The sequence below is a fragment of the Argentina silus genome (assembly GCF_951799395.1).
Source record: "Argentina silus genome assembly, chromosome: 4".
Taxonomy (NCBI): Eukaryota; Metazoa; Chordata; class Actinopteri; order Argentiniformes; family Argentinidae; genus Argentina; species Argentina silus.
In genome coordinates, this window is record NC_139658.1 from 1,833,902 (window position 1) to 1,848,854 (window position 14,953).

The 14,953-nt window shown below is 43.1% G+C and overlaps 2 protein-coding genes across 4 annotated transcripts; both read right to left on the reverse strand.

Annotated features, from left to right (window-relative positions):
- Window positions 1–2,322: 2,322 nt before the first annotated feature.
- trpc4apa (transient receptor potential cation channel, subfamily C, member 4 associated protein a) lies at window positions 2,323–10,091 on the reverse strand. The gene is made up of 18 exons (XM_083668096.1): window positions 9,959–10,091; window positions 7,932–8,060; window positions 7,678–7,794; window positions 7,422–7,479; window positions 7,253–7,308; window positions 6,914–7,042; window positions 6,562–6,763; window positions 6,166–6,354; window positions 5,268–5,410; window positions 5,036–5,167; window positions 4,850–4,908; window positions 4,579–4,764; window positions 4,235–4,325; window positions 3,868–4,008; window positions 3,537–3,648; window positions 3,277–3,389; window positions 2,658–2,864; window positions 2,323–2,487 (listed from the first exon to the last, which is right to left on the reverse strand). The coding sequence occupies exons 1-18, from the start codon at window positions 10,082–10,084 to the stop codon at window positions 2,350–2,352; spliced, it is 2,328 nt and encodes a 775-aa protein (XP_083524222.1). The 5' UTR covers window positions 10,085–10,091; the 3' UTR covers window positions 2,323–2,349.
- A 308-nt stretch (window positions 10,092–10,399) lies between these two features.
- Window positions 10,400–13,268, reverse strand: sla2a (Src like adaptor 2a). 3 transcript variants are annotated; one of them, XM_083668883.1, is made up of 8 exons: window positions 13,084–13,268; window positions 12,692–12,799; window positions 12,390–12,489; window positions 12,211–12,297; window positions 11,656–11,759; window positions 11,349–11,504; window positions 11,046–11,178; window positions 10,400–10,957 (listed from the first exon to the last, which is right to left on the reverse strand). In XM_083668883.1, exons 2-8 carry the CDS (start codon window positions 12,762–12,764, stop codon window positions 10,822–10,824), a joined length of 789 nt encoding a protein of 262 aa, XP_083525009.1. In that variant the 5' UTR covers window positions 12,765–12,799; window positions 13,084–13,268; the 3' UTR covers window positions 10,400–10,821. The 3 variants fall into 3 exon arrangements, with proteins under 3 accessions (XP_083525009.1, XP_083525008.1, XP_083525010.1); XM_083668882.1 differs by having other exon boundaries at window positions 13,080–13,268; XM_083668884.1 differs by lacking the exon at window positions 12,692–12,799 and having other exon boundaries at window positions 13,080–13,268.
- Window positions 13,269–14,953: the final 1,685 nt, after the last annotated feature.

Sequence of the window (14,953 nt, forward strand, 5' to 3'; positions counted from 1 at the left end):
AAAAATCTCAGGTCAGACTTTTAACCATTTCTCAGCATGTGTTGGGTTGAAAGTATGAAGATAGCTCTCTGTCATCTCTTCAGTCAGTGAAGTACATTTGTATAAACATTTTTGGGGGAAAGTGGGGATGAGAGAGGACATTATCATCAGAATAAAAGAGCTACATCTCATCCTCAGCACTATGTCTAGCAATGACGTTAGAAAACTAAAACAGACAATATGGGCTTCAACAGGCCGTCGTGTCTCTAGGGAGAGTACAACATTCATGGTGTTCTCATGGCAACGGGTCCATTCAGATCACAGCAGACTGAAAACATGAAAGGACAGTGGAACTATAGGAGAGCAAGGGTGCTGAACCAGTACCAATCCTATGAACATTGTAGGCTCTACGGAGGAACTGGCCTATCACTTGATAGTGGTTTTCCACATAGAGTAGTGAATCTGAGTCACTTTTGTGGAAACTTAAGGGAGAAAAGCACTGAGTGAAAATTACCCCAGAGGACCACTATTGACAAGATCAGGGTACATAAAACCTGTGTGTCACTTCTTGGCTGTAGGAGTGTGGGTCATTAAAAACACCAAATGCTGTGAACATAGAGAAAGCATGTGAACACAGCACTACCAAAACAGTTTTCATTGGGGCCAACTAGATGAACAGAATGCTTTCATACATTCATTCATGTGAACATGGAAAAAAGTTAAAGCAAAACATCTGAAAACAAAAAAAGTCACACCATTTCAACATGCACCCTACTAGTGAAGAGTAGTGGTTTAATCTATAGAGCTGGGTTGAAAAATGAGGTAGCTCAATCAATATCATTTTCTGGGATCCTATTTGTTTTTTCGAGTGATGCAAAGTGCTCGCTAAGCGCAGCATCCATTTCCACGGCAACACTGGAACATTCTGGCCATAACAGCCATAGTTACATGACCATTTCCCCTCCCCAACCTAGCCCATCAGGTGGTGCCATGCACTGAACCATCACACAAAGACAGAAGATTGTCAACATCTAGGCTTGTGGTGAGATCTCGGATGTTAGATGGTTTACTGGAAAACAATCAAGTGATGCAGCATAGCTTTGCTGTTTGGTTGAAGGCTAGTCATGCTAAGGAGTTATGGAAACATTGTGATAACGGGGACAAAGAAGTGGGGTTTTACACTAGAGCCTGCATAGTTTATTCTCTTACCAAACCACCTTTCACTCCATGGATACATAGTCTGATACAAAATGAAAACAATGGTGTTTTTTTTCCAACAAAAACATGTTAAAATACAATAAACAATTAAAACAATTTCCACTGTGCAATGTTTGTTTTATTCTACAGTTTCTCAAGAACTAAAAGCTACTATTTCAACAAGATGAAAACCAAAAATCATATCTGAAAAAGAAAGGAAAATGTTTCCTCATCACTGGATGAAACATTCTCTGTGATGCCGTGAAAGGGGTTGATGGCATTGTGTGAGACTGAGCCCCATATGAGGAGTGAAACATCTCAGCAGATCCACAAGCTACCTGGACGGGCTGAGTTAAGCCAAAAAGCACCAGTCAACTAGATTCACCTAAGAGAGTAGACCTACATACAGATCACTGAAAATGCTGTTCATTCAAAAAAGACCCCTGAACCAGCCCAATGTCATCTCTGCAACCAGTCATGGGCAGCCCCCCCTAAATCTCACAGACAGTGGCATACATGGTGTTGATGTCCCCATATCTAAAGCAGAGCCAGTAAGGTAGTGGGACAGGTGGAGGGGCTATATCCTCTCCTTCCTGTGGCACACCAGTGGCATGAGCTTTAGAGTGATAGTCGACACCAGTCTTCAGAAACACACTCTAGGCCTCCATTTTCACGACTCAAGTCCATGTGAAAACAAATAATATTTTTTTTGTATTATATATCATTTGTTGCATCGTACATATATTTTTTTTCCATATATTTTTGTATATGTATTATATAAAAAGGCTCTATTTGATTTCACCTACAGCAAACCACCAACATATGAGTATTTCAAGGTCCCTTAAATGTCTCCATTTTCTACTGTGGGGGGGGGGGTCTGGGACGGTTGCCGTGTCTCCCCTCCTCCCTTTGAGACAAAGAGAAAAGGAGGCACGAGTGAAGACAGCCAGGTACATCCCTCCTGTCCTCAATAACCAACTGCCTCCTGAAGTTACAGACAGCATACCAAGGAGTCTCTGCAACCAGCCACAATAGCACTTCCAGGTCGCTGGCTGACCCCTAGAGCCGCTCTCTGGGGTCATCACCTACATCAGGTGTCCATACCCCAGCGACCCCCCCCCCCCCCCCCCCCCCCACCCACCCCTGTCCCCAGCCCCTCTGCTCCTGTGTGGGTTAATCCTCCAGCAGGTCCCTGTCCAGGTCCATGAAGGGCTCGTCGATGTAGCTGGCTATGGCACACTGAGAAGTCCTGTCTGAGTCCAGCAGCACTGACACTGTCTCCTTCCAGTAGCTGAAGGGAACGCAGGAACTCTGAAGGAGAGGAAGAGAGACATGTGGGGTTAAGACTACTGAAAAAAAAAAAGAAAATCCATAATAAAAAAAAAATATATATATATATATATATATATATATAGCAAATATCAGCTTCAATGTCAATGATGTTTGTGGTTTAATAATCATTGAGAGGTGAGGACACTCACATTCTCCAGACAGGTGCTGTCCTTGTCCTTGTTGAGGTAGTGTCGCTGCCAGAAGCGCAGCAGGTTGTGGAAGTTGTTGAGCAGGCAGCCAGGGTATTTCTCAGCATACTCCTTTTCTCTCAGGGCGTTGAGGTAGAAGGGCAGCTTGCCCCTCCTCCTGGCCAGCATCAGGACGACCAGGCTGGTGTTTAGACAGCTCACATTCTCCTGGGCCAGGGGAGGGCAGGGGGGGGGACGGGTCAGTAGTAGTACCAGATGAGAGTAGACAATAGAGGCTAAAAGCCAGAGAAGCTAACAGCACAACTGGTGATGCATTCAATGGAATCTAAAGTAATGGTACACAGTGTCAAATCAATAACATTGACTCATTCATCTATCTTTGAAAGATGGTACTTTTGTCAACTCCTTTCAATGAACAGCATTGGGTTTTTTTTAGACATGGGCATATGTGTGCACTGTAGGCCATGGTGCTAGACCACTGGACCACCCCAGGTCACCAATGAACAGCATTGTAAGGAATGGAACATTGAAAAGAATACTAAGGCCTGTTACTGAGAGGCTTAGAACTGTGCTTGTGTGCGAGTGTACAATATGAAAGAGAAAATGTGCAAGGCAAGACCTGTGTGAGAGTCTGGACGTTGATGATGTTGACCAGCCTGAAGAGGAAGGACAGTCTGTTCTCCACCCGAGCCATGTAGGACAGCAGACAGCACTCTGACAGCACCTCCACCACTGGAGGAGCACAATAGAAGTCAGCATTAACAGACTCTCTGCATTTGGAGACGATAAGAACATATACCTCTGATTCACCTCACTTTTCCTTCAATGGGACAGGCTCTGATGTAAACCCTACTATAGTACACACAGACATGGGTTTACCTTTGACATCCTCCGTCTGGCTCTCAAAGCGGTCCAGAGACAGGACGATACAGCGCACCAGCATGTTGGAGTCCACCAAGGAGCTGTTGATCTGGGTCAGGAAAGTCTGGAACTGTAGCAGAGGGACACACAAGACATAGCATTACATAACACAAATGTCTCAGGACAATCAACCATTTAATTGTAAAAAATCCACACTGTTGGACAATGCTCTGCTTTTTCAGAGTGGCATAATTTCATTTGTGATCGAGGACACCAAGACTTGTGTGATGAAGTGACTGATAGTTTATTGAAGAACAAGTGAGTGTAAGAGATAGTTGAGGGTTTCTACCTTCTCATCAGTATTGACGTATTTGTTGAACCTCTTGAAGGCGTCGATGTTGAACTTCATGAGCTCTCCCAGCAGGTCAAAGTAGCTCTGCAGGACATCTCTGGACTTACAGCCACTGTCAATGATGCAGAACAGGATGTGCTGTAGAGGGAGACACAGACAATAATAATATTAATAATAATAACAAGGGGAGGCAGAACATGACACTACAGCAGCCCTGATGCAGCAATCACACCCGGGTGGTGACAGAACTAAAAGTGGGTCTGCATCGTCTTTTCAGACTATAACATTGGGAACGTGGCATTTCATACACGTTTACTAATAATTATTAGTTAAGGTTATCAGTAGGCCCTAACAGCATCCTCACCTCGAGCAGTCCCCTCTTCAGCAGGAACATCTGGTCTGCATAGGAGGTGGCTCCTCTGAGGAAACTTTCCACGGCTCTCGCCTGCCAGAACCTGCAGAGAAGACAAATATGTATCAGGTATAGAAAAGCTGAGTTGGGTACTCTGCCAATGAGAAAAGTCATGACCCCAAATTTTCTATATGGAACATTTCAAGGTTATTCCCAGGGAACATTCCAAAGTTTTCTGTAGGGAAGGGAGAGGAGTCAGATATGGTTGTGTTTTGTCTGCTTTAGTTTTCTGCTTTTGCACATCCAGTAACTTACACACACAACCTGACAATTGACCTGAGGGGTTCTCTTCTTACCTGAAAGAGGAGTCTGGAGGCTCTCTCTTCATGACGGTGAGGAGACGTGTGAGGAGACCCTTCTTCCCATCACACACTAGACTCCTGTCTGTGTTGACCAGAGCCTCCACCTCAGGGATGTTGGCTTTCAGAGAGATGGCACTCAGCTCGTTCAGTTCCTGACTGTTCAGAAGCAGGTACTTGTTCCTGAAATAAAGGACAGTCTTATTCCACAGCAACACTGGTGAGGAGAAGATAAAACTTGTACAGGAGCTGTTGGAAGGTTACTTACTCATGGTGGTCACTGAAGCTCTGGAGTAGCCTCAGAAACTGAATTTTGAAGGATATTTCCTGAAGGAACAACAAAGTAAGACCAATAGTTTTTGAATGACTTGCATGTTTGCCAAAAAAGAAACAAACAAACATAATACTCTATTTTTATAATCAGGCCAATGAAGATTTCCAGTGGGGTGCTTACCGGACTGCAGTCACAGTTCTCATTCTGCCCATGGACCACGTGATTGGAGGAGGTGTACTTCCTCCAGATCAGCTTGTCAAAGAGATTGTTGAGGCCAGGGATCAGACGGAACTCTGCCAACATCTTGTGTACCTATGAAAGAGAGGCATGAGGTGGTCAAAGACCTAGCTCCAGCCTTGCACTGCAGTCCCCACTCCTGTGTTAGCCTATACTCTGGCCTTTGGTCCCTCACCTGGTTCCTCTGGCGACCCATTAGCAGCACACACAGCACATAGAGCACCTCCACCTTGTACATGATCTCATGGACGATCTTCATGGACTGGGGCAGACGGTGTCTGAGGGGGCTGGTGGCCAGAGAGCTCTCGTCTGACGACTCTGATGGGGCGGGAGATCAAATGGAGCAGGAACGGATGAAAAACAAGCAGGAGGATACATCTAGAAGTAGCATTCATGATAGATATACAGTTAGGTCCGGAAATATTTGGACAGTGACGCAATTTTCATAATTTTGGCTCTGTAGGTCACCACAATGGATTTGAATTGAAACAATTGAAGTGCAGATTTTCAGCTTTTATACATGGGATTGAACAAAAATATTGTACGAAACGTTTAGGAATTGCAACCAACTCCTAATGTTGCCGCTATCTCTCTGATGGATTTTTCTGTTTTTGCAGCGTAAGGATGGCCTGTTTCACTTGCATTGAGAGCTCCTTTGACCACATGTTGTGCGTTCACAGCAACAGCTTCGAAATGCAAATGCCACACTTGGAATTAACTCAGACCTTTTACCTGCTTATTTGATAAGCAAAGGAATAGCCCACACCTGTCCATGAAACTGCTTTTGAGTCAATTGCTTTTGGTCCCTTGAAAAAGAGGGGGCTACATATTAAAGAGCTGTAATTCCTAAACCCTTCCTCCAATTTGGATGTGAATACCTTCAAATTAAAGCTGTATAAAAGCTATAAAGCTATATAACTTCATTATATAACTGTAACTTGAATATGTTTTGGTAAACAGCTAAAATAACAAATTGTGTCAGAGTCCAAATATATATGGACCTAACTATATGCTTGTTGAGGGAGTTGATGTTGAAGGTGCAGAGCCAGAGTGTGAGGGAGGGAGTGTCTGACCTGTGCTGCTGTGCTCTGCTTCCTCCGTGGCCATCTGCATGAGAGCATCAAGCACCAGAGCGTTGTCCAGCCACGTGTACCAGTCCTCTAGCTCCTGCAGGAAGTTGGATGCCCCTGTGGCCTCTGACACTTTCCTGGTCGCCAGCTTACATAGACGCTCGATGAAGCCTGGGATGTTCAGGAGTGTCACTGGGGACAGGGAGGACAGACGGGGTTATTCATTGATCGACAGAACACAGACAACAGTCCTAGAGATAACCACTTACAACAACACCGCAAAGCAGGGGTTTATTGAGATGACGATCAAAGAGTCATTTCCATGATTAACCACACCAGCTACAGTTATTAGTTTCCCAAGTCTTTTATTAAACCATTCTCCATGTATCCCAGCTCTACCTTGGTTGACCTCAGCCCGGGAGGGGCTGGCATTGCGTTTCTGCTGGGCGTTCTTGGCCAGCAGGGTGTGTTTATCGTCATTGCCCACATCAGGCTCTGAGATGGTGACGGAGAGGATGCGGCAGAAGTTAGCCAGCTGCTGCTGGTCGAAGCTCTGGACCAGACCGGACAGGTTGGGGATCCCCTCCAACTGGATCATCTCCTGAGACACAAAACAAATACAAATATCAGCATTGGCTTGACAGTCATAAATAGAAGCTCTCCACACTATGATTCCTATAACTAATGTCATGTTGCAATCTGTCTGGCTGTGCTAAATTAGCCAATGATTTCATCCAAGAGCTGCTCTGACCTTCTTGACCCCAAGAATATCCTCAATTAAAGTGGCAGTCTGGAGAAACGTCTTCTTGTTAGTCATCAAGGTGAAGAGAAACAGCACAAAGTCATCCCTCGCTGCAAGGCTCTTGGTGACCCCTTCCGTCTGAGAATATGAGAGAGATTTACATATTAAATAAGCCTTGTCGAGGAAAAGGCTGAGGTTTTAAGTTCCTTTTTATGTGAGGCAATGGTCAGCAATACAGACAATCATTTTCACCCTGATAAATGCAATTATTGTTATGAGGACTAATTTAGAAATTGTGGATGCAATTGCAATATCAATAGTATGACAAAGTGTAAAAGGGTTACTTACACATATGCAACAGTTGTAAAGAACACTAAGGCAGTCCTTGACCAAATCATCATTCACTGCAAGGTCAAGACACAAACATACAAAGATAAACATTTCATCATGACACAAGTTCCACTATTCAGCATACCGAGTGTGAGAAGCGACATCAAAGCGTATTTTTTCTGCTTACTTTTAGGTTTCTTCTTCTGCATAGTGAGAGTGGGCCTCATCAAGATCTCCACAAGCAGCTTAGAGGAGAGGAAAAATAACATAATTTCACCTGATGATATCTCAGTAGCTCACATAAGAAAATTGGAATTGAAAAGAGTCAACATAGCTGAGTCAAAGATATTCAAACTGGTTCAGGCCAGTACAGACAGACAGGGAAATAATTAATCACCACCTACTAATAATACAGCATACATAGCACACGTATGTGAACTTACATCTACTCCACCAAAGAGGTCAAAGGTGTATGTGTTGGGAAAGGTGGATTCCTGAGCTGTCTTCCTGTCCTCTGTGACAAAAGACATGGCCTCCATGGAGAGAAGGGATGATAATTCCTGCCAAAACAAAGACAGATAGCCATGGTATTTTTTTTAGGCCAAAAGTAGAGCATACATTACATGCAGTGAGTCAACTCAGCAACATTATGGCGGGACCTGGGTATTGGTGATGTGTTGGTGCGTGTGGTGGGTACCTTTAGTACGCTGTGAGTGTGGGAAAGGTCACTGTTGGGATGGCTGCTCTCGTAGAGCTTCTGCAACAGCACAGGGATGCCGTGCCATTTGGCGCGCTTGTCTCTCTCCTGGAGCAGGGTCTCTGGCAGCTGGAACACAATGAACAACTCGATATGAAGGTGAGCATATAAAAAAGATATAAGCTAGGCAAAGAACATAAAGTATGGGTATGCAAACCATCATTAGCCTTTTTTATAGATGTTAGGCTAAGCAAGACCAGTATCAGCACACTGCCAGTTGAGATCGTTGTTCTACCCTCCCTCATCACACAACCTCTCCATCCACATCCTCTCCAAATTTCAACTTTGCAGATATACACCATGCCACATCATGACTGAGTGAACTCAATTACAAGTGACTGCACAAGTAACACTGAACTCTTAAATATCACATTATTGTAACCTTGAGAACCAAAAACCTGCACATCAACGGCTTGCCTTTTGTTTGATGGAAGTTGGCAATGGAGTTGAGCAGGGCAGCTACACTTCAAGAGATTGAAATGAGACGGACAGAGACTGAAGGAGTCATTTTGGGACAGACATCCTCAGATCAACAAGCACAGCACAGAAGCCATTAAGATTGCTCTGCAAAAAGTGCAGCCTAGAGCCATGTTAAAGTGCTCTTCTTGTAATATTATGTAATATAAAATATTCTATTCAGGGGGTTACACAATGCTTAGGCCAATTTCTTTTTTTTTCATTTAAATTAATTCAAGAGGTTTAGCCAAGGTGAGTCTGAGGGGGAAAATGTAATTTATAAAGGCTAACAAACAGATGGGGATACAGTATAAATCAACCCCTATTTGGTTGGACAATCACCTTGTAAACAGGATAACGCATACTGCTAACTGCAATCAATTAATGATTGCTGGAGAAACAAAGTGTGATCTGTGATGTTCATGATAACATACAACTTTAGCAAGGTGTAGGCCTATTCCAACCATCATCTTTTTAAAATCTGGTGGGCATATAGTCACTAGGCCTATACCTTAGGTCTACAATACAGTATTATAAATCAAAAGTTTTGCTAGTCTACGCATATCAAAAACGGGCAAGATGACAGGTGCAAACAACAGTAAGATTGCAACCTTAGTTTAGAAAACACAGCTTGGATATATAATCACAGCTTGTATACATGCATGAAAAATACACTAATGTGGACACAAACTGGGGGTAGGCTACTCATTAATGGCAAAGAGGTAGCTAGCAGTGTGGCTGATATCGTTACGTAATCACTGAGCTGTTCTTATTGAACAACTCATATAGTCGGCTTTCGCCTTCAAAAATGTGTCGGAAATGCACTGCAAGGACCTCAGACATTGTATGCAGTTGACGGGGGCGTTAATTAACAATATCATCATTTATGTTTAGACTCAATGCCCTGACTAACAATGCTGAATCAGACACAGTAGCTAGCGGACCCAGAAGCTAGCTAGCAACATGGCTGAGCGCTACCAATAGCTGGCTAGCTAGCGACTTTCATTTCATAGCAATCTAAAATGCAAAACACTATAGTGTGCAGGTGAAACAAAGTTGGCTAACTGTATCAGTTTTTCTGGGGGAAGCACATCGTTACTCCGGGTAGGCTAAGTAAGGTTAACTAGTGAATATAGTAACGTTATAATAATAGCTAGCTAGCTAACGTAGTAGCTAACCCAGCTAGCTATGCGAAATCGGGTAGTGATTGCTAATATTATCAACAAAGAACTAGCCAGTGTTAGCCAACGTTCCGGCTAGCTATCTTGACAGCTTGTCACCTGGAACCTACGTGACCAGTAGCAAGCAAATACTTAAGTCCACGCTATACTCAGATAAAGCTTTGCTATGGTAGCTTTTACTCAAGTTGACCAGCTAGCAAGCCGAGGCCTGGTCAGTCGCTTGGGCGACGTCTTCATTTCAGGCAGGGTTTCAACGCAAGTCCCAGGCTTGATCGACCGCCTCATTTCTGATACTTGAATCATAAAGACATCGCACTCTATGTGTCTTACCTGTGTCCCTCGGCTAAAACCCTGCCCTGCGATTTGACTCTGTCTGATCTTAGTAATGATATTGCCATTACGGTTCCTTCGTTTTCCTCCAGTCCAAGGGGACTCGGACCCCAGAAGCGTCGCCATTATTTCTTCTTCCCTTCCTGAACTGTTCCAAGCAGGAAGTTTGTGGTCTTTGATGAAATATTTCCAGATATCTAGCGCCATCTATTGGTACGATTTAATAAGGCTCACAATCAGATGTTGCGTAGTGTGTGGTTGAAACAAACAAATACACATTCAGTAAACTTTAACTGACATCCATTAGAACTTGTTTTTTCCCCCCATCATGCATTCCTCATCCTGTGCCCCTAGGTTTGCATTGAACTTGTCTTGTTGATGACCTTTAACATCAAATATCCCACGTCTTATTCATTAAAAGCAACAGATTGCATTTACAAACACTTTTTACAAACTTTTTATTTTATTTTTTACAATCATTCTTTGAGTCCAATATTTCTTTCAGTGATGGAAGCATTTGAATGTATAGCATTTCTCAACATTCTTGGATAAAGAGACACCATGCTCTCAAGAAAAAAATGAATAAAGCATTAGCACAAAGACTTAGGAAAAGCAGTAGGCCTATCTCTGAACAGAGCTCCCTCTGACAACCTAAATGCCAAACCTACACACCTTGCCAACCACAGGTGGTACAAATGAACTGTACACATAGTTTTGAAGGTTGGAAATTGTGTTTTCCTTAACCTCCTCTATGCTTTTCAGCAAAGCCTAAAGTGGAGGTCACCATCTCTCTCTGGCCATGTCTTGCTCTTTCTGGGCCTGGACCACAGCAGAACAGACAAAACCATGTGTCCTCTGTCTCCTCAGGTGTCACAGAGTCTGCCACAGTCCTCACAACTGGTCTCTGTCATGTAGAGGTATGAGCTGATGGCTTCTCTCAGCCCCTCACTCACCGGAGAGTTCCCTGAGTCAGCTCTGCCCTTATTGAAGATCATTGAGCTGGGGGGAGAGAGGCACACAACGATTAGTCCACTGTAGGATGCTTCGTACAATGTGATCACAATATAAATTAAGGAATGTGCCCTACCTACTAACATCCCTCCAGTTAATGGTGGGCCTCCTGATAGCTATGGGTTGGGGTCTTGTCACCTCTGGAACATTGTTTGAACCCTGGATGTGGCATGGTTCCCTTAGCACAGAGCACAGTCCATCTGCCGACTCTGTGGATAGACACATCATTTTTAGGACATTCTCTCTCCATGTCTCCATGCACCTCTTTATGATGTCTAGGTAACAGTACACCCTCCCTGCATACCTGACTATGAACTGAACTACATATTTCATGCAACAATAGACCTGCATTTCAGGCTGTTGGTAGACCTGTACCCACCAGAGTAGTGTTCAATCAGCTGGTGCAAAGAAGGGAAGGTGAGGCTGGGGGAAATGTAGAACCAGCTGTTTTGGAGGCGACAGATACGGTAGTGCTTCACTGAGCCCTGGTATGAAGAGTTGGGTCCCTGATCAAGGACCGAAAGTGAGTAAGATTCTGTGACCAAAAACAAAACAGGAGGCTCTTATCACACAAACAGTATGAAAGCACTCTAGTTGAATACTTGTGGTTGAATACTTGTGGTTCAACTCAAATACACTTCAATTAATCAGATAAAAGGAGCTCTAAGCCCTGATGATGGACTAACCTGTATTAGTCTGACTCTCCCTGACCATAAAGGCTCCTGTCTGGTTGTGTGGCAGGAACAGCAGCTCCTCTGCTTTCAGCCTGCTGATGCCTATGAACTGCCACCTTGTCAGAGACAGAAAACCGAACAGAGACATTAGATCACTGTCATGAGAGAGAGAACACAACCGTTATACATTGAAACTTCTACAGAATAGAAAAGAAGCAGCAGAAGATAACACACTCCGCCCGTTAGGAAAATCTACTGGAACTACAGCTGCTATCATCCCCACTGGGGGAGGACTGACATATTTAGGACATTGATGATGATGTCATTCAGGCCGAGAGAACAAAACCGTTGTTCCAGATCTCTGCCTACAGTACAGACAGACAGTCACAGTTCACCTACACAGTGGAATCCCCACCTCTCATTTCAATCCCCTATTGGAATGGATCCTTCAGAAGGATCCAACTGACCCCATTACATTGATAAGAGTTATGAAAGTTTTCATGCATACTGTAGGTTTTACAGCCCAAGAGGCTGTTGAACAAGTTGACCCTGTATTTGGTGTCTGACCTGTTAATTACTTTGGCAGTGTAGTTGCTGGGGATGTAGAATTCCTGGCCAGTTGTTGTAGATTTCACCATCAGATAATCCCCATCACTGCAAAAAGAGAGAACAGTCAGTATTGTCAAGCTACCACCACATGCTATATATAATGTACTCTCACTGCTCCATGCATGCCTGTCACTTACTCTGATATGACAGTGAGCCTCTCCCCAAAGTGGATGCTGGATCCTGAGAGACTATGTGAGGGGTAGTCATAGATGGACACCACCATATGACTGTGATAGTCTGAAAGAAAGACAGGAGCCATGAAATATGAAACTCACTTCAATTCACACAATGCACATGAGTGTCAATGACGGTCAGAAAATTAAAACCATTGTTTGACCACATTGTTTATAGCTAGTTAGTTGGTTGAATACAAACAATAATTAATGATATACAGGAATAAAGCTGGGGCTGAGGTTAGGTTCCTTGGGTTGGAACCTACCCAACATAGTAGGCTCAGGTGGAGTCTCTAGGATTGCAGTATTGGATTGGCCTTTTTTGGGGCAATTCCCCATGACCTGCTGCTTCTCTGTCTAGGTGGCTCTATGGGCTGAGAGAGAAAATAATATACATTCAATAAATTATAATGTGACATCTCCTGACCATTTCACTATGCAACCATTTAACACATTACTGGCCCTTATTGGTATTATGCACATTGTCTTGTAACATTGGCAACTCAAACCAGATAGACAAGGTGAAACACAGGAAGAGGATTTACCACAACAAGAGCCAAACATTTCCTGTGCAGTTTGACAAGTTTCCATTCCATCCATTCCATGTGTCAGTGTTTTATGTGTAATTTAAAATAAAATAAATTGCATACTTACTCACTTCATTGAACTCTAACTGTTGGACTGTCCAAATATGATAGGCTCCACAGGCAGCAAGTTAAATTGTCCTCTCAGTAGCTGTTCCACACAAGTCCGGTGTTAATACTAAAATGATGAGTGGTGTGTGTCTGCCTGTATACTACTGTATATGCATGTATGCACATGTGTGTGTGTGGGCTCAGGTTCCCCTAAACATGGTCTGATCAGTGAGAATGAGAATCTCCTTCCTCTGTTCTGTACCTTTAGAGACTCACTTTATGAAGGCAGGTTTTTATGTGTCGCACTCTTGTGGCTTCCTGTGACGCCAAAGTCTAAGCGTGTGAAGGTCCCTTACGTGTGTAGGGAATGTGACATCATTTCTTATTTCAATAACATGGCACTTTCCTTTAGTGTACAGTACTGTATGTACGCAAATGATGAGATTATAACCTTTATTTAACCGGGAAAAGTCATTGAGATTAAAAATCTCTTTTACAAGAGCGTCCTGGCCAAGACAGGCAGCAGCACAATTAAGGGTTGCAGACATAAAAAAAAAATGAAAATAAAGAATAAATTACAGTCAAAAATATCAAAAATATTCATCAATATTCGTCACAAGTCATCAACATCAGGGATCAAACAGGGGCAATATGAATCAGCCAAAACATCTATAGCCAGATGTGCCTGCCTTCAAGTCATTTAAAATTACTTTAAATGTATCCTTTTTCCCAGATCAGTACGGACCTTCGGGACAGATAGTAGGAATATGTGCTGGGAGCGAAAACAATATCTTCCCATACTTTTCTGAAGGATGTAGATCCGTAGGTAAGATGGAAGCAGATCAAGAATAGCCTTATAAATAAAAATATGCCAATGGTTAAGTCAACGGGTGGACAAGGCAGACCATCCAATCCGAGCATACAAAGAGCAATGGTGAGTAAGGGCTTTAAAATTAGTAATAAACCTCAGTGATCCATGGTAGACAGTATCCAGCGCGTGTAGGCATTGGGAAGATACATGCATGTATATAACATCTAGATTAATATTCTGTTTGAAATACTGTAATCTTTATAGAAATAATTAGGTCTAGCACCCTCCGAATAGATGTATCTGTACTTGAGCATCTCAGGTCTAATTAAATTAAGTTCCACCCTATGGTTTGCTCTAATCTGTAAATTGCACCACTGGAATGATTAGAAACACATCTGACACATTTTCTTAGCAAATGCAAGTATTACAGTCCCCTGTGACATGTCAATCCCATACCTCTTCACCACATCAATTTGCCTCTCAGCTTCTGAACTACAAACAGAGAAGTATCAGTCAGCACAAAATCTAGACTAGAGCATAAGATAAGAGAAGGGTTGGTTGACTTCCATGCCAAGCTTACGGTAATTTGTCAGCAACAGAGATTTGAGTCATGAATACACCCATAAACATAGAGGATACAGTAACAGGAGCAACAGGGAGAACTAAGTGTGCTAGATATACTACATACTTTTAAGAAATGCTTTTAAGCTGCATGCTCTTAGGAAGTAGTAAGGACAAAAGTCTGCATCCTGTACCAAACAGAAATTAGATTACCATCTTTGCCAGAATACTATGAATAGATTAATATTCTAGACTGTAATGGGTGTACACAGTATGTCTCCATTGCTGGAAACTCAATGTTAACATGTATGGGAAATCAGTGTAGGAAGCATGTATTTGACTCAATGATGTGGAGAATGATATGGAGTGAGGGTGTGTGAATCTATCGTGTTTGTGTCCTGAGCCCAGCTGTTGAAGTCATGCAGTCACTCTGATCCTGTGGTTCTTTTGAACGGAAATAATAGTCAACCTCAGAGCAACATACAGTGCCTTCGGAAAGTATTCAGACCCCTTCACTTTTT